Source organism: Opisthocomus hoazin, chromosome 5 (genome assembly GCF_030867145.1).
Source record: "Opisthocomus hoazin isolate bOpiHoa1 chromosome 5, bOpiHoa1.hap1, whole genome shotgun sequence".
Lineage (NCBI taxonomy): Eukaryota > Metazoa > Chordata > Aves > Opisthocomiformes > Opisthocomidae > Opisthocomus > Opisthocomus hoazin.
In genome coordinates, this window is record NC_134418.1 from 59,467,997 (window position 1) to 59,490,816 (window position 22,820).

The following is a 22,820-nucleotide window of genomic DNA, read 5'->3' on the forward strand; positions in this document are numbered from 1 at the left end:
TCTTGTACAAACAGATAAATGTTTTACTGCCAGTTCACGCAGGTGGATATTCTCAAAGACACGGACGAGTTAGGTGCCTGGGTCCCTTTGACTTTAGAACGACCGCAGGAGAGATTTAATGCAACATAATAAAAATCACTGTTGGAGCAATGGTTTTCTGTGGCTAGCCTCCAAATGTGAAGTATTCACAGCCGCCTTAATTTCCAAGCATGCTACAGTCTAGACAGGCAAAAGCAGCAGCATACTAACAAAAAGCTAACAAAAAATTAATGTTCTGCACCAAAAACTTGTGAAGTGGCCGAGGGAAGATGACAGTAGCCAGCCAGTAAGCATTGTGCACAGCGCTCTGCAAGGTTTATTTCTTCTTCATTACCAGTGCCTCTTACTCCTGCTGCTTGGCAGTCTGCTAGCCAAAAGCACCAAGATAATTAACAAAGATTCATTTTTAAAGGGTTTTGTGACACTTGAAGACATGTCTCAATTAGGCATTTGAGGTTCTTTTAATAAAACACTTATTTGTCAGTTAAATGCCAGCTATTCACTCCCAGGCACTTATTTGATTTTTGGCAGGAGGAATTTTTTAGGAATGTATCAATTAATTCAGGATTTTCTTCTTTTAAGCAGAATAACAACCCAGCGTAGGCTGTGCTTTGGATTCTGCTCCCATCCATAAGGGATGTCTGCAGATTTTCGCAGCTCAGACTTTCTGGGCTTGGGAACAGTGTCAGCGTGTCAGTTCTGGGTCAGAATTTCTTCTAGGGTTACTAAGCGCATTCCGAGAGTCTGCCAGTTTGTATGATGTGAAGACTCTGGACATCTAACCTTACAACAGTTCCTAACAAACCTGTTCCTTCTGTTTTATTGCAGGCCTTCGCATGAGCTCCCCGACAGAATCTACAAGTAAGGACTCTGTGCATGCTGGCAAAAAGGGCTGGTGTGGGGTGGGAGGCGGCAGCCGGAGGAAAAGAAACATTCAGGGGAACAAGCAGGCTCTGGGGGAAGACTGAACCTGAAGTGTAGTACATAGAAGCAGAGGAGTGATGCTCAGCTTGTAGCAATGAGTAACTTTGCTGTGATTTCAGCTGAATGCCATGTGGCATGTGTAGTCCTTCTGATCTGGGATCAGAATAACAATTGGACTAGCAGATACTGAAAAGAAAACAGGGTGGGAGCACAAAAAAAATCAGGCCTGGCATATTGTGTGATGCAATGGGAAATTGTTAGAGTGTTTGCAAAGGAGCTTGTTGTTGTTAGTGGCTCTCATTCCTTGTCCCATGGTTAGAAGCAGCAGGTCCCAAAGTAAGGCAAGAGCTTCCTGTGCTAGTGAACCTGTATTGTCCCATTTTACTTTCTCTGAGCTTATCAAGAAACAGTCTTTTCTGTACTGGACCCTGCAGTTCTTGCTGCTGCTGCCAGCAGAAGTTTGTCTCTCCTGTTACCACGATGGATGTCCAATTGTTATTCTGATCCCAGATCTTTCTATAGCTGGGAAATATCTTCCAGATTCACTTTCCAGATCCAGAGAAAGTAGACGCGATGGGCTGGCTTGTGAGAAACCTCAATGAATGAAGCGGATAATTGAGTTAAAGGTTTTAATTCCTTAATCCATTTTATTCATTCAGTAGTGCTTCTTTTTAGCTACTGTATTTCTCATTGATGGTCTCAAGTAGTTAAAACGCTAACCTATAGATTTGTCTTTCCTGCATTACTCACATCTTGGTCATTTAACAGAGAGCTAGGAAAATAACCAGTGAATTTGAATCCTCAGTTTCTCTCCTGAGGAGATGCTGCATGAATGCAGTGATACACATTCATGTATTTCAGTGTAATTTGTTTCTGTTGACATTTTTAGTCAGTATCCAGGATAGCTCATTGCTGTGATAATTGCCTGCTTGCCCTGTATATCATGCAGTATATAATGTAAGTCAGTGAAAAGGGCAGTAGTATTTCCCTGGGAAATCTAAAGCAATCACATGGAATTACGAATTCATAAAAATTATTTCAGTCACTTGATGATGGCTCACAGTTTCCATCCTTACATTATCACCCCTCAGCAGACAGGCACCACGGAGAGACAACTTCTGCTTTAAGGAAACATAGTGATTTTTCAGAGATAAGGGTCTTAAGCATGATTGTTTCCTACACTATACCATCAGAATGTCTCAGCTGTGGCTATATTGTTCAGGCACCATACAAGCACATAGTAAGTGATCATTTTTCCCCAGGAGGTTTTGGTCTCTGGCCAGACAAATGAAAGGGGGGGAGGGAGGGGACGGAGGGAAGAAAAAAATAACAGAAAGGAAAGAAAACAGAGAAGCAGCTAAACGATCTGCCCAAAATTCACACAGCTACACAACAGCAGAACAAAAAAGAAAACACAGCTCTCTCCAACCATTCCTTTTGCACTACCTGTCAATCCACATAAATTTTTAAGAAGGACCATGTGGCTCCTAGTTACCTGGAAAATTCAGTATACTGGCATATCCAGCAAACCTGTGGAGAAACTGGCCCCTGGCTGTAGCCTGCTTTGCTGCTCTTGCATCAGGAGACAACGTACTCTTACATACCTGAAGAGATATGTTTTGAGGAAGGGAATATGGGAAAAAGGAGAATAGCGGAGAAAAAACAATCACCAAAACATTTATCAATAGCAGTCCTGAGTTTTTAAAATCAGTGCAGCAAGGAATCGCTACAGATTTGGGACAAACAAACCTTGTTTGTTATTTTAATTCAGCAGACTAGAATTACTTGTACTGCCTATACAAAAAAGTAAAAAAATCTATAAAAAAGTGGACCTGTCATTCAGAGACTTAACAGAACATAATTGTATTCTAGCCCTCAAAATGACACTGGGAAATTGGTTTTAATGACCAAGCTAATTTTGTAGTTTCTACCCATCAAGTTGAGACTTCTTCTGGGCATCCCTACAGGTGTGTCGGGTATCAATGGGTACCTGAGAAATGGATCAGAGCCTGCAACAGAGCCTCAGTGTCTGCTACCATGTTCTCACTGCTTATGTACAGAGCTATAGTCTCTGCTAAACCCCTGCTTAGCAGACCAGGTTCCCCAGGCATTTTTGTTTGAGAGCCATTTCTGATAATGAAATAAGCAATGGAAATGCTCAGCCTTGCATTACAATTTTGATGCTAGGCAGCTAGCTGTCCATTTGTCCAGCTGTTGGCTTCTTCAGTGGCAGTAAGCACCCATCTACTCAAGCCTCCGCCCAATACAGAATACGATCCTGTGTGCTGTATAATGTAAACAGGGAAGCACCAATGTTTGCTTTTTCTTTTTTCTCTCTCAAAGTTCAGCGACTGTTTTTCCACAGGCTGTATGCAAGAAGGTAATAAATATCTTGGGTTGTTGATACCTGACTCGAATTCAGATTAGCACCTGCAGGTATAAAAGTATTCCTTTAAACTCTGCCCTAAAAAATGCCCAGAGGCTCCCAACAGTCATTGCTGTCCCCAAATGTGGCAGAGAGAGCATGCACATCCCTTTACAACACTCAGCTCTCAAGAAAATCGCTAGCTACTATTATTGCACCTCTTTAGACTTCTTCGTATACTTTTAGCACTTTATATAGTTAGCAGTCAAAAACTCTGGTCTTTCTTCATTTGGAGGCAGGTCCAATTTTCACTCTCTTGCTTGTTTATTTGCTTGTCCAGAGATCTCTTCTAATGTTGAACGGTACCTTAACCTCCTAGAAATCAAAAAGTTTGTAGCTCATAACCTGTAAGTGGACAAGCAGATGATGCTAAGGAAGACCGCACCCATGCAAAGTGTATGTTTCTCCTAGGCCACACTAGATAAACTTTTCCACCCCTCTTGGCAAGTGGTGTTATTGAGAAGAACTATAGCTGTGGAGCACCAAATGGCTCCAGAACTGGGGACACAGAAGTTGTTTTGGAAGGGTAATTTGGGGGGGGCAGTTCTTTGAGGAGTTCTGGCAATTACTTGTTAACCTGAAAGGCAATATTTCTTTTGCAAATCTAGCTTTTGGCAGTCCTGAAAGCAGTTCTGGAAACAAGAAAGTGCCAGAGAGCACTATCCACTATTCTAGTAAGTGTTCCTGCTTTACTGTCCAGCTTTTGAGTTTTCAGTTGAACAGTTTGGCGGCTTTCAATGAGTGACTGGAGTAGCAGAGAAATGAAACTGGTGGTTTTATTTCTAGCCTTACCAGATGTAGACCCTATTAGAAACTCAGTTTAACTGCCTGTTATAAAACTCATCTCAAAGAGAAACAGAACTTAACAAGTCGACACCACTCTTGCTAGAGAGCAGCACAATTATTCCCAAGGACTGAAGTCAAAGTGATAAAACTGAAAAAAAAATGTGAACAGAGGCATCCCCTGTGGGAGAAGACACAAGAAAATACATTAAAATGTTGTTCATATTATATGAATATATTGTTATGAATATATTATATAAATCTATTGTTCCTATTGTCATGGGAGAGAAGACCTAGGAAAGAATCTTCTGCAAACTCTTCAAGCACTTGATATTTGCATGACGCATGTTACTTAATCATTTACTTTAATATTATGCATCTCTAGGGGAAGAGTTTTGCTGCAGACCTGCTATTTCCTACCCAAAGTACTGGCTTGAGCAAAATATGTTTGATGTTTTTCCACCATAAACTTGTCTCCGGGTTCTCCCTCTAGCTCCATAGATGCACACACATATCTATATGAATATTAAATACTAATTGCTTCAAGAACCATCGAAGATGCTATTTCTAAATATTGGGTAGGCATGAGATCTGACGCTGAGGAAGGCTGTGGGAATGCTCCCCTGAATGTAGCCAATTGCTGCCAGAAAAAAGATAAATGGGGAGAAAGTGGGCTTATATATTTCCTCGGGAAAGCTTCTCTTCATTACATAATTCTTTCCTTTTTGCTTCTTGGCTGGGAAACACCTGTCAGGAAATGGCAGATGGTGGGAAATAATAAAAGGAAAGAAATGTCCTCATTTAAAAAGGAGATCTTGCATTTTCTATCACTGGTTGCAAGTGCTGGGGGGATTGTTACTGGATTATGTAACTCCTTGGTGTCTTTCTGGGCATGCAATGTTAAAACAGAAATAATCGCTTCAGTTGCTGAATTTCAGATGAGTCTTGTTTTTAAAAAAGAGGAGAAAAAAATTGCACATATCAAAAATTTATTCCTGAAACATGACTGTTTCGCAAAACGTTTGGGGGCCATCAACACTGGCCCCCAAGCTGACACTGTGTTCTCCCTCTTTTGCAGGCGTTATCTTGCCAGTTGTCATCACCTTGATAGTCATTACTCTTTCTGTCTTCTCACTGGTGGCTTTGCACAGAATGTGCCAGAAGAAAACTCCAGGTATTTGGTTTGCTTTCTCTGTGGAGGGAAAAAGATCAATGTGCTGCTCGTTATCAAAAGATCTCTGGGATCTTTTTAGATTACCTTAACCATAGATGTTGCAGTAGTCTGATAGGAAAGCTTCTTGTATTTCAAAGTATTTTGCCTAAAGTAGGAAAGTAACACTTCATTTTCAAAATCAATAGGAAGAACAGAGGCAGAAAAAATGCCTCTGATTTTTGGAGAATATATAATGCCATAAAGCTTTTTGTTCATACTTTTGCAGCTACAAAGAGCTAACAAACAGCTGTGCTAACACAATCAGTCAATCAGGTAGAAAAAGACAGTGAAAACTAACTTTGGAGATACTGTTTAACAAAACCACTATATTTATTTAATCTCTTTTCTACATACAGGCAAAGAAGTATCCATGCTTTCTTTTAGGAAATACCTGATATATACATACACACAGAAGTAAAATCTTAGTCACAGTACAATTGATGTGGCTACAAAATCCCTGAGCAAACAGTATTTTCAGAAACAGTCATATTAACAGGTCAGCTAAAGCCAGTATCTATTTTGCTCCATGAAATACTTAATATAATGGGGAGTGTAATTCTATTAAATTCCATTTGCCAAATGTTTCAAAGAGTTGCCCGAGTGGGCCACAGGCAAGTGTAATTCTCCATTAAGTGAAAACCCAGATCTGAATACACACTGTGGTTTTTCTCTGCTTGCAAGCTGGCATGAGCTAGGAGACTTGTGCAGAGCTTCAACCGTGAAATCACCAGGCCTTGGAAATATAAACTCACAACAGGGTGTGGAAGCTGTAGACCAAGGCAAACTGCGTGTCACAACAAATTTAGCCAATGACATGGAAAACCAGACCCAGATAAACACAGGAAGGTGTGATCCTTGCTTAGGAAATTACTGAATATTTGGAATCAAGAGATAAAGATATGAGGTGAAGAACATTTCCTCGCCAGCCTCCTCCATACACAAATATCAGCAGGCATCATACTAGCAAATTCACTTTGGAGCTAGGGTAGATCAGTATCTGTGGTGCTTCCTGCAGGATTTGTTCAGGTCTATCCACTGTGCTTCCCCTGCGGATGGAGAGCCCTTTGCCTAGTGCCATGGGGCTAGAGTTGGCTCCGTGCCTCTGATGTAACCCCTCAACCCCATCCATCTGCCCATACTTGCACATAAGAATAAAATATGTTTGGTATATGACTCATTTTGGGGAGAAACCCATTCCTCATTGGCAGGGATGGCAGACTCTGTTCTCAGATGTTGTGCCAGATTAAATCCCCCAGAGCGTACATTCTGGCAGCTTGTTTCTCTCACTCCCCTCACCCTGTATCTTTCAGCTCAGTTGTTACGTACTCAGGAACTGTTGCATGCTTGCTTCCTCTGTGCCAGCTACCCGGGAATTTGGGAGCTGCAGGGAAAAATGCACTTCCGTTGCGCTCTTGTGCAAATCACATGTCATTCTCACTAGTTTACAGAAGTATCGATTCGAGCAATATCAGTTCACTTTCATAGGTGACATGGGTATGTTTTGGGGAGATAGAAAAGCACCCATTACCATACAAGCTGCTTGATTTTGTTAATGTACTTGATGCAATACTGCAAAATCACAACTAAGCCTTCTGCTAGCAACTGCAATAGCTATGTCTGAACATTTACTTAACTGAGTTCCAGCAGTCAAAATGATATTAACTTTGTTCCTTCTTCCAGAGAGACAAGAGAACGGCACTGAACAGTAGGTTGAATCCTGTTTTTTCATTGCTTTGAGATCTATCATGGAGCACTTGTGAATGTAGCAGATTCTGTGTGAGATTTTCTTTGATCTTTCTCTGTTTAAGCATAGTAAGTGGTTGCCGCCCCAAAGAGAAATATCCTGTTGAAAGTTATCCGCTTGCAGTTATTGTACACCTGTATGCATGATAAGCAGCTGTTCCAGCGTGGATAGAAACGTGATGGCTCTCAACTGTTTTGCAGGGGATCCTTTGGAAATGGATAAACGGCTTATGCTGTGTCACAGGGGCAATCGTCCCAGTTTTGTTCTGTTTTTTTTCAATTTCTGCCCCATCGATTTCCCTCTATCCTTTCCTATCCCCCTTCTTTTGTCCATTTTTTCTCTCTTTTTAATGATTTTTATTCCAGATTATTTTTCTCTTTCCTTTCTCGTGTCCCCCATTATTTCATTTTCCTCTGTCCCATCTTCTCTCCACTAGTCCATGTGCAGAGGCTTAGTTAAAATAGTATTGGCATAAGGAGTTTCAGGAGAGTGAAACCAAGAAAGACCCATTAGAAGATATATACCAGAGGCCACTGAGTATGACTGTGGCCTCTATGTTTTGCATGACCAAAAGCAACATCTGGGCTGCTGATATACTTGCTAGCCTTGACTCTCTGGACATCTTAAGGGGTCCTTCTTGCAATTCAACATGGCTAAAAGCCTTGTGTTGACAGAGGAAAAAAAGATGACTCCCTCTACTCCACCAGATGTACTTCTTCTGTGGAGCACTTGATTAAACCTGGAGTCATGCAACTTGACTTATTACATATTTTAAGAAAAGGATGTTTTCAGAGGTACTGGTATATGGTGTTTTCCACCACCAATACTTGCGTATGATCCCATGCAAAGCCCGTTTCAAGCCTGCCAGTGCAGACTGGCATAGGTGCTGCATCCTCTGGATCATAATCTTAGACTTTTGTTTGGCTGACCAATATGCATGCTGAGCTGCATGCTGATTGTCTGCCGAAATGTTTTCTGACTTCAACAGGGCCCAGTCAGATAAAGAAGGAGTCAAACTTCTTTCTGTGAAGACAACTTCTCCTGAGACTGGTGAGTGCTTTCTCTGTGTGTATGTCTCTTTCTCTGAGCCCAGCGAGGAGCAGTTTTGGGATGTCATTTTTGATAGTAAAACCATCTTCAGTTCCTGTCAGGTCCAAGTCCCTGCAAGAAACTCCTCTACAGTGCAAATCCCCAGACTGGGAGCCTGTAGAGCTGCAGTGCAGCTGCACTGTGTCTGGTATCAGTGTTTGGAAGTGAGAAGTATGACTGTTTTAGGGAAAGTAACTTTTTAACATCATTGACGGTAAATGATCTACAGCTAGTCATGTTCAAGAGTAACCATGATCATGATATTCATCAGCTAGATCTGGCTACACAAGGAAGTCTGAGGACTGGTAATATTCTAGAGGCCAAAAGGTTTGGGAGTCAGTGCTGTATGTAAACAAGGCTCTGCTGGGGTTGGTGCTGGCAGTGTTCAGTCAGCACTGTACCCAGCCACCCATTGCCTTCAAAATCCTACTCTCATTTCAAATTCCTCCGTCCTGTGCTTCATTGATCCAGTTTCTGGCAAAATATGTGTGTAATAAAGCCTAAAGGAACAGAGGTTATAGATAATATGCACAAAAGAAAGCAAAATCTCATCAATATAAGCTAACAGACGGATGCAGTTATAGGTTCTGCAAGAAACAGGGTAGCAAAAAATAAGACTGAGGCAGAACAAAATTCTAACTAATCTGATTCCCAGCTATCCAACAAAAACAAAACAAAACAAAGAAACCTCTCATGGTAGAGCTACTCGTAACAAAACTTCCCACATTCACCCATTGCAGTTCACTTCCTCAGCTGTGTGGTTCCCACCTTTGCTCCTGCCTCATCTGCAGAAGTTCTTTGGGAAAAACAGCCTCTTACTTTACATTTTTTTAGGTATAAAACCCTTTTTTTTTAAGGTTTCTGGCCATCTGTTTTCCCTACTGACATTTCAGAAGTTCGCCCATAGCTGCTCTTCCCTTTCCTCTAAATTCTCAAGAAGTCTTCTGAAACACAGCACTTGACCTGAACTATCCTCTACTTGCTGGCGAGGCGCAGTTTGCACTTTCCAGCCTTCTCTGCAATTCCCAGAAGCTTTTTTGCAATCCAGAAGACCCCCAGGGCAGCTCTGGCAGCCCTTGCAATAAAGAGGGGTCATGCAAGGTCCCCGCAGCCTCGCAGGCACAGAGAAGCACGCTATCAGGCTAGAGGGGGAGGAGAAACATGCTCCACTGCAGGATGCATCACTCTGTCCCACTGCTGCTGAGCAAATGTAAACTTCACTTTAGCACTTAAGTGACTGCACTTCAGAGCTTTGTGATTTGGGAATATTTGTTTTTTTAGTCTGTGTCTTTGGGAATGGACTTTTAGCTTCATTTTAAGGAGCATGGATTTGTGTGTATGTTTACATTTAAAACCATAGTATTTTTTTTTAAAGATGAATGAAGTCGGAAACTGGAATTCACAATCATTTTTTGATTTATTCTGCCCTCATACTGGTTTCAACAATAAAGTAACTTCCTTGGCAGCAGCAGAATTAGCTGTGGTTTACAGCAGGGTAAATGAGAAAAGACTCACAAGATGAGGTCTGGTGCCTGTTAATCAGCTGCTGGTTCACCAAGTATCTGAATTTCTTCCATCCAGAGGATGCTTGATATTCGTTTTTATTGAAGTATGATGTATGCATGCTATAACTGGAAGGTATGAGTCATAACCACTTAGAAGACACGATTCTTGCCCTCGTCTCATTAATACAATTCATATTTAAACTAGCTACCATTTTCTCTTGAATTCTTACATCTTTGTATGTTTCAGAATTAAACATGCTTTCACAGAAATGGAAGTCCTGTTTTTCCCCACGTTTTTAGAGACACTTCTTAAATTGAAAGCACTCTGAAAGAAGGGCCTGTTTTCTTACAGAAATATTTGTCACTCATACAGGTATTTTGGAATACGTTAGGATGCCTGCCCATTTGAATAAGATTTACTTGCTTCATTAAAAGCTCAGGCATACAGACAAGTGTTTCTTGTAGTACAGGTAGAAACGTCTGACTTGCGGTGCCTCTTACAAATACCAAAACCAATTGCACTGTGTAAAATTCTTTACATGTGTTCTTCGTTTTCCTTTTTAGATACATAAAATACAGCTGCATTAAGAGGTGAATTCATTGTCCAACTGTTTAGAAAGTATGTGTTATATCTGCCTTTGATTCTACACACCAACAAAACTTCAAAAAGTTTTGACTAAAACTAGAAAGTTCTTAAGAGCAGCCTTAACTTTACAGATAGACCTACATCATCCTCTCACTATCGATAGGCTGCTCAGCTGCCTAAGATCAAGCATACATACAACAAAGTTCTGCTTTGATATGTATTCACTTTAGGCTTAATTATAAGTATAATCATGTTTTTTTTAATTTTTATTATTCCAAACAGAAGATTTTGAGATTGTATAATTGTTTGAAAAATGTGCAAAAACCATGTACCCAAATCAAATAAGTATACAACCTACAACCTGCTCAAGCAGGCAATCTAGATAAACCCTGTGTTAGTGTTCTGCATGATATATCTTCATCAGATATTCTGGTAAGTTTAATCTTGCCTTATTTTATCTATCTAAAAACTAAGCCAGCTGCACAGTCAGTTTGAAAGAGATATGTGTGTCCAAAGGGCTATTTATCCCATCTGTCTTGGACGTGTATCTGGAACTGGAATGAGCTGACCTATGGAGGTCCATTGACTACTGAAGTATCCTATTTTAGGACTTCTAAAATTAGATCTGAGTATAAATTAAAAGAAAGACTCCTTTTTCAGAAGCATAGTTGAATTAGATTTAATCAAGAATATTATTTCAAATACCTACAATTTATGTGAAATAATACAGGAAAAGAACAGTCTTCAGTTAATCCTGGACTAAAATAATGGTTTTTAATTGCGCAATATCGTCAGGAACACTAGGTAAAACTGAGCTTTAGTATTGTCAATTTTTAAAACTCTTCTAAGAAGGATGGAGTTGCTGATGGCTTATCAGCTCGAAGGTAATACTGTTTGAGAATTGATGTTAAGTAAAAAAAACAGACAAAACTAAACACTTTGAATTTTTCATGCACATTTGCCAGTGAACTGCAACACCTGATGCAAAATAAGCGCCTGTACGTGATTCTTATGTGAAAACTCAGCTTGGATAAAAATGCTTACGATAGTGAATAGTCTCAAAAGTTTCACACTATTGTGCAAATATAGGATTTGCTACAGCCATTCAGTGTTGACTATACAGGTAAATTTAGGGTGGCTCTTGATGGGGATAATAAATGGTTTTCTACAATACACAACTCTAGAAAATCTACCTGCAAAAATAATTTTTATTTGGAATTCAATATAGCCCACAGAAGTGCATGTTTGTCTTGTCAGGGGTAGATATGTTTCCCAAGAATATAAGATGGAGGGTACCATCATCCATGAAGTTAATGATAAAGTATTGCCTACCTTGAAAACATACCTAACTTTTGCTGTAAGGGTTCTTGCGTATTTCAGTGAAACCAGCAAAGATATTAATCACCTTTTAGGATTCACGAAAAATGTTGAGAGATGGAAATTCCTCAGTAACAGAAATGCTGAGGAATATAAATTGGAATAAGGCTGCTCCATACAGATGAATGGTGCATGATAGAAACATTCATACCTGTGTAGTGACAATTTTCTTTTCTGGCCCTTGCCTGGAGTACCCATTCTAGAGCAGGTTAAATGTATGAAGGGACTTTATAGTAGCAGCGCACCAGTTCAATACTCACTATAAAGTCTCATAGGAATGTGGCAGGTGACATAATATTTCAGAGTTGTTAGGTATAATCCTGGCACACAAGGATAAGCTGACTCATTAGGGCATGTTTTCTAACCAGTATGTGCTCTTTTGAAATGATAGGGTAGGATATAACTTAATCGGCTTCCAGGGGTATTGTCTATTCTGCGTTGAATTTGCTGGAGGGATATTAAATGTGTCAAAGCTGATGTGGCTCAGATTTTTGTGAGGCACCTGGGATGGAAGGTGGCTGGGGAAGGGTGCGTGATACATGTCTGCAGTAGGGCTTCCCAAGACACCCACTGTGGACACAAATGGAAATTCAGGTGTTGCTACTAAACAAACCTGGGAAAACGTACCAGGCAAACGTGGATATTTGAGGAGAGACCTGACCTGTCATATGTGACACACCCTCTGCTTCATGTAATCACATTGGAGAAATGGATCAGCCAATCTCTAGAGTTGCTTTCAGATGGCAGTGCAGTACTAAATAGTATGAACTGAGGATGTAGAACAACCAGCATTCCCCGTATGCTCCACATCTCTTCCGAAAGCTGCTGCTGGTTAACAGTAATAACAACCTTAGAGCTGCTATCTACTTCTTCAACTGGATGTACATCCTGCCTGTAGAATTTCATTATATTTCTTGGGTGCGTCCCTTGTGCAAAGATGAGCTACCTACCTTGAAGATACATGGGATTTCATGGCATAGATTGATCAGACCAAATAATTGCACTCACTTTTGAGATGACCTTAGTTTGTGCCTGCAGCATTCCTCTGGACTTCCTGAATTTCCAAAGCCTTCTCTATAAAGGCTTTGAAGATTCCTAACCTTCAATATCAGAGGCTGATGACTGTATTATACATAGTGCCCAAGCACCAAAATCATCACTGAACAAAGAAAAAAACATTGTTCTCATTCAGCACAGAAACTTGCCTCAGTCATTGGAATATACACGAAGCTCAGCACCTGATGAGACAGTCCACTGTGGTGCTAGGGTCTGGACCTGGAAAATCCTGTGGTCTTCTGAAATGATGCAGTTGAATGACAATATCTTCATCACTGCTTTTTGTGAATCTCCAAATGCTGAGACTGTTCAATTATTCTGCCTGTGGCTGTGGTAGAGTGGGACAAATCTGGAGCTGGGGTACAGGATTATTCCTCCTTGGTTTCTATTATGCTGAGCACATCTGAGCATGGATTGTGGCGCTTAAGCAGGTAAGAAATCTTTGGGTTTTACCTCATTAGGGGCCCAACCCAGGGAAACTTACCCCTGCTGGGGGCCATGGTTCCATAGTAGACCATGGGGTTTCTCAACATGCGTTGGTAGTTTGATTTCTCATTTTGGCTAGGATCCAGGTGGATGCCTCTAGGAGCAGGTGAAGAAGCCAGCTCTCTAGGTGAGGCACTCTGTCACTGAAAATTCCCTTCCCTCCTCCTCTCACTTGCAAAATAAGCAATGCAGGTCAGCAGAGAGCAGTCTGCTGGCATGCTCCGTGCTTAGAAGCAGTAAGAGCCGGTGCTCCTACTAGTGTGAGGATATGATATTGATTATTTCTTATTGCTATTATGAGCTGTACTTTCAGTGTCTTATTTTTTTCCCCACAGGCAGAAAACCTAGAAGCTGCTTCATAGAAAAGGGTCCCCTCACAACAAAGAGATAGATCAAGTACCTACTTCTTTTTCCTTCTCTTTCTCATTTTCTGATACTCTACTTTTTTTTTTTTAACCTTATATTGTATAATGGCCTGAAGTTGTGCTTTCTTTCTTCGTAGAAACTGAAGAATAAACTTTCTTTTTCAGCTTTTTGCAGCTTATGGCTGGATTCTGTTTGTGTTTACTCGCACCACAAATGTCTGACTACACGCACTTCCAGCTGAGAGTTTTGGGAAAAACTGTAGTCAAAAATGTCAAATAGCGTATGCTTCTTTCTATATTCCTAATGCGGTTTGCAAGCTGTGCACATTTGCAAGAGTTTTTAAAGCAGTCTCTTTACGATCAGAGACCGCTGAGGGTCAGGGGATGTTTTCGTCTGTGGAGCGTTTTCCAGTGTGGCTTTCCAAGATGTTCCTCTGTTTGGGGAGCCACCTCCCCAACCTTTGCTGGCCGTTCAGCAGCAATTGCCTTCCTACGCTTCACCTGAATGTTTCCATATGCGCGCTGTCTGCAGTGGTGGATTGTACAGAACCTTCTGTCCTGCTGAGGGTGGTGAGGAGCAGTTTGCAGGGGCACGGGTGAGGTCTGCGGCAGGGGAGCGCTGCAGCACATTGCAAGTGATGGACCCACTGCCCCACACCAAGCCTAGCCAGTGCATCCAGGCACTGGGTCCCACTCAGCACTGTTCTCCAGCTTCTGTTATGCACCTCTCTTTCTTTTAGTTCAGTGTGGTAAAAATAGATGTTTAGATTCCTGTGTCTGCAGAGGTAGTTTTGTACTTTTATAAAAAATGGGTTTCTGCAATCATATTTTATGAAAAACTTGCTTTAATTCTTTGCTCCAAACCAGACTGCCGCTTATGAGCAATTTTTCAGCAGCAGATATTGCAGTGAAATAACAGTGCAAGTCATTTTTTGTTACAGACAGTGTAATCTGAGATGCAGCACAACCTATTTTTTAGGTCAAAGACTATTTTTTGTATCTCTTTTCTTCCAGCTTTCTCAATAATGTCAAAGAGGGCTTTGCCCAGGTCAAAGACTTTCTGTACTCATAGTGATATAACCTGTTAACTGTCTTTTATATCATCATGTTCTGCAGTGTATGTGTATTCTGAATAATATATTCAGATTCTGAATCAAATGGAAGGGGGGGAGGAAATTATAGTGAGGTTAATACAATAGCCTTCCACAAAGGTAAGACAAAGAAATGTTTGTTTCAGTTTCAAAATTGATTTTGTACAATCTGTAATTTCAGCTGATTATGTGCTCATTGCTTATTCACATATACTGGCATCAGGATGCAACTTTAATAGTCAGAAAGGAGTATATTTGTGAGAGCGAAAAATCAAATAAAATACTGCACAAGTGAAATTTTAATTAGGAAGAAAACCTTGCATTTTCATTGAAGTACTGTTATTTTACCGGTTAAACATTTAATTTTGCAGAGTCTTCGGTATCTGTGTTTACAGTCTACTTCCCATGCACTTAAAACAAATATGTTGAAGGATCAGGAGTTATGAATACAAAATTTTTCCTATTATATCTTCCTCATCCTCATCCTTTTTAAGCATGACTGCGTTTTAGAGGAGGATGTGTGCAGTGTGTATTGTATCAGACCCAGTGCCCAGACTGCCAATTTACTTGGGTGAATCGGCGATTGGGGCTCCAGAAGTGTTTGAGGGGTGCCATGTGGGAGGCTGTGCGTATGAAAGACCGGTGCTGTACTACAGTAGTTGCGAAAGCACCTTCTCTTTTAATATTGAAGCTGTGAAGCTATGATCTGAGCCAGCTGTACCTGCTCAGATCCTGCATCTATGCAGCCTCAAATCCTGTCGCTGAGGGTGGCTAGCACGAGATATGAAGGCAAGGCTAACAAATAGGGAAGGAGTCCAGTCAAGTGTCCTCCACCCTAGCCTTCCAGCAGTCTGTGGCTTGGCGATATCCTCAACGAGAGGTTATACCTTTGGTCCTTCATAGTTCTCAGTGGCTTCTACTTCCTTGAATTTATCTTATCCCCTGTGGCACCCACAGCCCCCTGCAGCAATAAATTAGGCAGTTTAACTGCAGATCTGTCTGTATTATATGACAGCAATGTTTAGAGACTTCGCAGTGCCTATGTCTTTGTTTACAATCCAATTTCAGACAAAAATCAACAAACAGGTGCAACATCGGAGGATGAGAGGGAGAATAAAACATTTAATGGCAGGGTTTGCTTGTCAGCTAAAACTTCCATGTCAGTATCAATCTGATTTCATTTTCCAAATAATCTTCCTAAGGCCTCTTTCTCAAACTGTGCATCATTTCTTTCAGTTTTTGTAGAAGTGCGTGATATATATGAGGTTGGCTTCTCTCTGCCCTCTGCCAATCTATATGAGCCCACAACTCCTCCTCCATCAGGAGAGGTGTCACAAGGCAGGACCACAGGTAAAGAGGGTCACGCTGCACTTGCAGCTGCGCAGTTGACAGCGCTTTGTAAACTGCACCAAATACTTTCTTCCAGTTCCCTTCATCTCCACTTTCTGCAGTTCGCTCATTTACTTATCAAAGTAGTCAAACGTCCAATGAACTTTCAACCCATTATCTGAAAATTATTTGCATAGCACCTATCAAATGGGATCAGCCCATACTAGGTTACCATTATGCAAGATTGTGTAGAATTACATTGTGAGAAGCTGATGGTTAAGTATCTCTTGATACCTTCCATCTCCTAGTGTGCAACACTGGAGTTTGTGTGTCACCCTCCCCTAAATGGATAACCCAGAAACAACAAAAGTCAGTTTTTCACTGGTGGTGGTGTCCAGCAATTTTACTGTTGTTGGTACCCTTTGTCTCTCAATGACAGCCTTCAAACCATGCAAGTAATCCATCTAGGCTGGTTGAGCACTGACACTGCACTGCGTATTTTCTCCATTGGCAATCAGTTCTGTGTGAAGTAATTCCGTCAGTCAATTAAACCATCATTTGTTCTAACAAAATACTAAACATAAGTGTTTGTTTCTCATTTCCCTTATGTGAAGCAAGGTCTTCTTTTTAGTGGGTGGTGGTTTGGGGACAAATTTGGGTTTTTTGCAGTGTTGGAATTTATTTCTGTTAGTTAAGGCTCTTCTGAGCTCAGTAAAATGGTCTTCCCACTTGCAACTAACCTGAATGTTTGTCTTAATTTGCTTTTTGTGTTGCAGCTGGATATTTAGCAGAACATCAAACTGCTGAGCCATTAGACTCCAAAATTGTTCTAGACACCCCTTTGTGCAGTCTTAAGGCGCCCTATATCTAAAACTGTGTGTTACCCTTGTTTGTGTTATCAGAGAGCACCTGTGGGACGATTTCTTCTCCAATATATAATTATTCTCTGTTCATCACTGAACTGCTAGTTGGCACTACTGATTGTAGAACCTGTAATGCAAATATCTGCAGACACATTTGCAACCACAGAGTAGCAATAACTTGGTTTTGTTTCAGAATTCTTACAGGCTCCTGCCCTCTTCGGTGTGTGGTGGCAAAGCAACACAGAGCCACTTCACTGCCTGCACAGAACACTCATTGGACACTGATGTTATAGGGAATAGTTTAGCGATAGTTTGTGGCAGTTCACGATTTCCAGGAACTGTGTATAGCACCAGAAATTCTATCTAGGGCATGTGAGTGTCTGTGTGCTGCAGTCTCAGGGTCTGCAATAAGGCAAATTCACCATTCCTGTCCCGCCTGCCACTGTCGGCAGGTACCGCTCGAGCAGCCTGCGTCCTGCAGCCAGCGCTGCCTCACCCATTTCATACTCTAATCCAAAGCCTATTGGCATCAATGGGACATTATCCAGGGAGCTATGCTGGCCCTGCAGCCTCTCTTTAGACGTGCTATTTTCCTGTGGCACAAAGTATCAGACTTCCACGTAAGTCTGCCTAATTTCTAGCATAGGCAGAGCAACCAGTTGAAAGTGGAACTGATATCAAAGTATTGATATTTATTACAACTGTTGAATATTGTTTTCTCCATGGTAATACATTTTTCAATTAATTTCTCCTACACCTCCTTTTTTAAACAATCTTGCCAATTTCTCCCTTTCACGCCCTATTAAGTCTTCTATTTCTGCATATTGAACAAGGAAAGTAAAAACATGCAGAAGGAAGAAATAATAAAGGAAGAAATAGATAAAAATAAAAAAGAAATGAGAGTTCTTAAAGTCTCATTCCTTTGTTAGCACAAAGCTATACAGTATTTGAACTGGTTCACTTTATTTTAGCTTTTCAAAATGAGATTTTTATCTAACAAAAAATTTTCACCTACCAAAAATGTATAAATCTTGTTGAAATATTTCACCTTTTCTACCAGAAACTTGTGCTTTCCTTTTCTCTAAAAAATTCTGTTATGAATTATTGAAGCAGTTGCTGAAGGCTTTTTTAGCTGAAATTTATCATCAGAACTTCTGAAGCTCTAACTTAGTAACGCTTTATAATGTCTTTAAAATAATTTTATCCAAAATCAAACACGTGGGAAGTGAGCAACATTCCAGCACGTTATTGTTGAACAATTTTCAAGGTTTCTCATTGAACTCCACTAGACACCGACTTTTCTAGTCCTGTCCAAAAGGCTGCACTAAATTAAAGAGCCCTTTTTGCTGCCAAGAAAAGCTGTCTGAAAATCATTGATGAGCCTTTTCTATTTTCTTCAAGAGGGCAACTGTTTAATTTGACTGTTAATTATTTAAATGCCTAATCAGTAAATTTGTTATAATCCTAATTTGTATTACAATTTTCAGCCCCAGGCTGTAGATCATATGCAAGCTTTTTAATACATCTTCACTTTTGCTAGGATGTAGTACATCACTTTCTTGCCTCGTGTGTATGCATCAGGCATTAAATAGTCTCCACAGGTGAGCAGAGAGGCAGAAGGCAGTTTCCTGGAGGCATTTGTGTTTTTCCACCCTGTGCCTGTTTCCACGGGGCTCTGCCCAGTCTGGGGGTGCCATTCCCCGTTCATCTCCATGTACGAATCTCTGACGCAAAGAAATCCCACAGCCGTTCCTGGGACATGCGTTTGGAAACAGGGCAACTGTAAACATGTCCTCATCTGGAGGTTTATTTGTCTGCCTATAATTGCTGGTAGCAGCTCCGCTTCTCCAGGGAAGGAGAGAGAACTGTCTAATCCCTGACTGAAGTTGTAAAATGTTCATTTTCCTGCTTGGACCGACTGAACTGCTGTAAGCGATATCAGCAAAAATTAATTATATAGTTGTATCTCTTTCTTTTATAATTTAATGTCCTAATCATAGTTAAAAATTAATTAAAGTCATATGCCTTTTCTAACCCCTTGAGAACCTGGAAATACTTTGTGGTAGTAACCCTTCATTTGAGATCAAATCACAGGTGAAATAAGCTATAGAACACAGAGAGAGAGGTAAAAATCTATTGCGTGGACAGGTTTTGCTGATTAAGCAAGTCTGACGAGGAGACTGGCTAGTTTGCATGGTGGTCAGTGATGTGTTCCCGCTAGACTCATTTGTCCTTTCATCTTTGAATATTTAACCGATGCGAATATATTTTCTGTTTCTTAGGAGAGCACTCATCTCAGGGGAAGAATAAAACTCGGCAACTCTTCACACCTCAGCAATAAATATGTAAGTTTATTGCTTTTGTCTTGCGTCTTGTAACATTAATGTCTGTTAGTCTCCGTAATACTTGTTAGTCTCAGTATTGTGCCATGTAACTAAGCAAAAGGGTTGAAAATGCAGAACAGAAATAGCAATGACTTCGGTTGGCAGAAACCGCAGGAAGAAGTGGCCTAAACAGAGCTCAGCTGGAGCACACCGTCACAAACAGAGTCCCAGGCAAACCGAGGGACTGAAGAAGCTGCCGCCTCGCAGAGGTAGACCTTTATAGACACAGCATTCGGCTTTAACAGTTCAGCATTTCCTGGTTGCAATTCCCTAGGTGAATTTTATTTTTGTTTGTGTGAGAAGTAAGAGGTTTTTAAAGGAAGTTACCTACAAAAAAAGGAACTTCATACCCAGAAGCGTTCAGCTCCTTTGGTTTCATGAAAAATCTGTGTCCGTTCTACATCACGCAAAAGCAAGAACTTTCGTTGAGGTGGTTTATTATAGCTTGAAGTCCTTAGTGGCTAACCTGCAAAACTGACAGGTGTGGGACAGTATTCTTACGTGTGCAAGCGCGGAGACCATCGGAGCACCTCTGAAACCCACGGTTTGTGATGTGGGCGCTGCGTTTTCCTTCATGTATGAAGCTTTCTCAGGCTCCACAATCTCCACTTCCCACGGAGCTGCTTCTCTCATTTGTGGGGAAATGGGGTCCTTTGCTGAGTGTGGGAGAAGGAAGCGGCTGCGGGAAAGTGGTAGGCTGTGGGAAGGGCCCTGTGTGGCCAGGGTAGTGCAGGGAGGCAGAGGAGGAGGATGGCCTGAGGAACTAGATGTCACAGCGTATGTGAGATGAACCGGACAGAGGCAGCTGTGCTGGGCCCAGGCAAAGCCCAGCCTTCCACCATCACTGTAGGGTGAAGACCCTCTAGAACAGGTCCCATCACTCTCCACTGAGAGAGATCTGGTTGACCAGAAATGTGGAGAGACCCTTTTACGAAACATCTTTGATGGTTTTGGCCTATTCTCATTTTCCTCAAGTTGTGCAAACTGAGCTTTCCTAACGCAAACAGTAAGGACAAATTAACCTTCTTTGTCCCTTGAATCAGAGCAGCAGAGAGCAAAGTTGCCTATGTTACTGAAAACCCAGGAGTGGTTCTGTTTGTGCAGATGCAGGACAGCATCCTGGACAGCGGATTTACTCCTTATTTTCTATCCCATATTGGATTTACTCTGTGTTGTCCATTTCAGCTTACTCTTACGTTCCTGAACAACCTTACCTGGAACAGTAATCTTGAGCTACCGTTGTCATTTCAGATGTGAAGCAGCCTGTTTTATCACAATATGCAGGAACATTCCACTGAAGTTGCGGTTCCACAGGGAATGTGGAGCAGCTGAAGCTTTTTACCAGGCAGGACACTTGTGCTAATGACCAACTCTTGACTTCTGAATCTCAAGTGTCTCCTGTGCCTTCTGGAATGACACGTAATTTTTTGATGGCTTAATAACTGGTGTATCATGTGTATTTATTATTTTCACATATAGTAAAAGCAGGAAAACTGTCTATAAGGTTGAAAAGAACGTAAAAATCTGGTGATGTTTGCATAGTAGTTACTAAAATAATTTTCTGCACGTACAGGAGGGAATGTGTTAGCATAATTTGTTGAATTTATGGTAGATAGGGTTGTTTTAATTGTATGTAGCAAAATACAAGCAGGGCCTGACCCTTGAAACAGTACTGGGCAAATTGCCACTATGAAAACCAATTCAGTGATTTCCATGAGACTCCTCACTGTAGCACACTCTTCACTTGTCATAAATGTTTACAGGATGGGATGCCTGGGTGAAATGCTGAATTGTGTGTGCTTTTTTTATGTGAAGGGGCGCAAGATACCTTGCACTGAGGCTCTTTGAAATTCTGCGAATTACTGAATATGATCCTTGTAATGTAACAGGCAACATAGTCCTTTTTCACCTGTTCCTTGGCTAATTGCATTACGTGTGCTAGAACTATGTCTCCTATATAGCCTGGGGTACACAGTGGGGACCAGCAAGATAAGCAGTTTTACAGATGAACCTTCTTCCCTCTGTTCTGAGTAATTCATGGGATTCCTGTGGGTTATTGAATAACTCTGGAAGTTTGAAGAGTGTTTCAAGTGCTAATTACAGACTCTCTTAATTTGTACAGAGCTGGCAATTCAAAAATATCAAGTAGTGCTTCTACCTGCATGTATCCTACTTTTCTAGACCTGTAAATGTTTGAAAATTACATTACTGTGAGCATCTGCTCGGTCTCAATCCAGTGACTCTGGTAGCCTGCCAAGAACCTCCATTGGTGAATGGAAAGAAAACAACTGGTGGCATAAGCGCAGGGCCAACAGCCAGGACAATGATCTAAGTTTAGACACTTACTGATGCAATTCTTTTGAGGAACTCCTCTCTCCAATTTCCCTCTCTGAAATAAGAAAATTTACCTAGCAGTCTGGCAAGAAACTGAGCAGAATTGTAAGTTCATGTTTATACCCAAAGCTGAAAAATGTGCTTGACTATTGCTCTGATTTCCACTTTGATGGGTCTAGTAATCCTCTGTGTTAGTGGCACCAAGAGAAACTTTTGATGAAGCTCTGTAAAAGATGGGGAACCAACAAGTATCCTCCATGCTACAGCTGAACTTATGTGGTTCATTCAGATATTCCTGGATCACTTGGGTTGCTCAGGAGCAGAGGAGTCTTGGATGCCTACTTTGGAAAGGTCAGGCCATCTAAAATATGCTAGTTGGCACCTGCAACTCTTCAGATTCCTGATTGCTGAAGTTTCCTATGAAAAAAAGCAATCAGTGTGGATTTTCATGTTGATTTAAAAAGTATTTTGTAGCATGTTGTATTGTACTGAAAGGACGGTAGAAAAACACAGAGAAAGATTGTGAAATATATATATATGTTTGCGCAAAATCTGTTCAGAAACTACCACGGTGTGTCAAGAAAAGAAAATTTAACTGCCTATTAAAAGTTATTCTCTTTATTAAGCAGCTCTTATTTTCCTCTTTGCGGAAATGCAATTCCTTACCCATACCTAATACAACTATTGTTCATTACTCTGCATTCCAGTAGCACAGAGCGAGCTGAACTCTTTACGGTGAGCCTAGAGAACTGACATTAGATATTCTGGGCATGGTGGTGGCAGGGGGAGCATGAGACCTTGCAGAAGGCATGCTGGGGGTGGCAAGTGGAGTATAGAAAACTCCTCATACAAGAGCTGATGGGGAGAGAACAGGGCTTGCTGCAAATCTTGGTCCTGGAAAAGTGAAAAACACCAAAACAGGGGAAGATGTTTGGGCTTTTCATGATAAGGGGAATGGCAGACAACCAAGCTCTCTTGGGAAGGCTGGGAAACGTGCCTCAAAATGACTGGCTTGCATGAGTGTGTGTGAAGCAAAAGTGGTGGGTAGAGTGGAGAGCAGAAATGAGGAACCTGTGATCCTCAACCCCTGAGGCAACAGAGCTTGTGGTAAAGGGAAATGTATGAACTTCCATCCTTGTGGAGGATCAGGAGGGAACTGATGGTTATATGAAGAAGAGAAGGCAGATCTTCTTGAAGGATACCTGTAAAGCACAGAAAGGATTTGGA

The 22,820-nt window shown here is 41.1% G+C and overlaps 1 protein-coding gene across 2 annotated transcripts in view; it reads left to right on the top strand.

Moving 5' to 3' along the window:
• The window catches only part of EMCN (endomucin), a 54,761-nt gene extending 32,543 nt beyond the window's left edge, over positions 1 to 22,218 (top strand). The window contains exons 6-12 of one of the 2 annotated variants that reach the window (XM_075420114.1): positions 868 to 900; positions 3,997 to 4,062; positions 5,250 to 5,345; positions 7,065 to 7,089; positions 8,117 to 8,178; positions 19,158 to 19,220; positions 20,511 to 22,218. In XM_075420114.1, the coding sequence (XP_075276229.1) occupies positions 868 to 900; positions 3,997 to 4,062; positions 5,250 to 5,345; positions 7,065 to 7,089; positions 8,117 to 8,178; positions 19,158 to 19,216 (341 nt within the window). In that variant the 3' untranslated portion in view covers positions 19,217 to 19,220; positions 20,511 to 22,218. The remainder of the gene's footprint in view (positions 1 to 867; positions 901 to 3,996; positions 4,063 to 5,249; positions 5,346 to 7,064; positions 7,090 to 8,116; positions 8,179 to 19,157; positions 19,221 to 20,510) is intronic. The other variant, XM_075420115.1, reaches the window with a different exon arrangement.
• Positions 22,219 to 22,820: the final 602 nt, after the last annotated feature.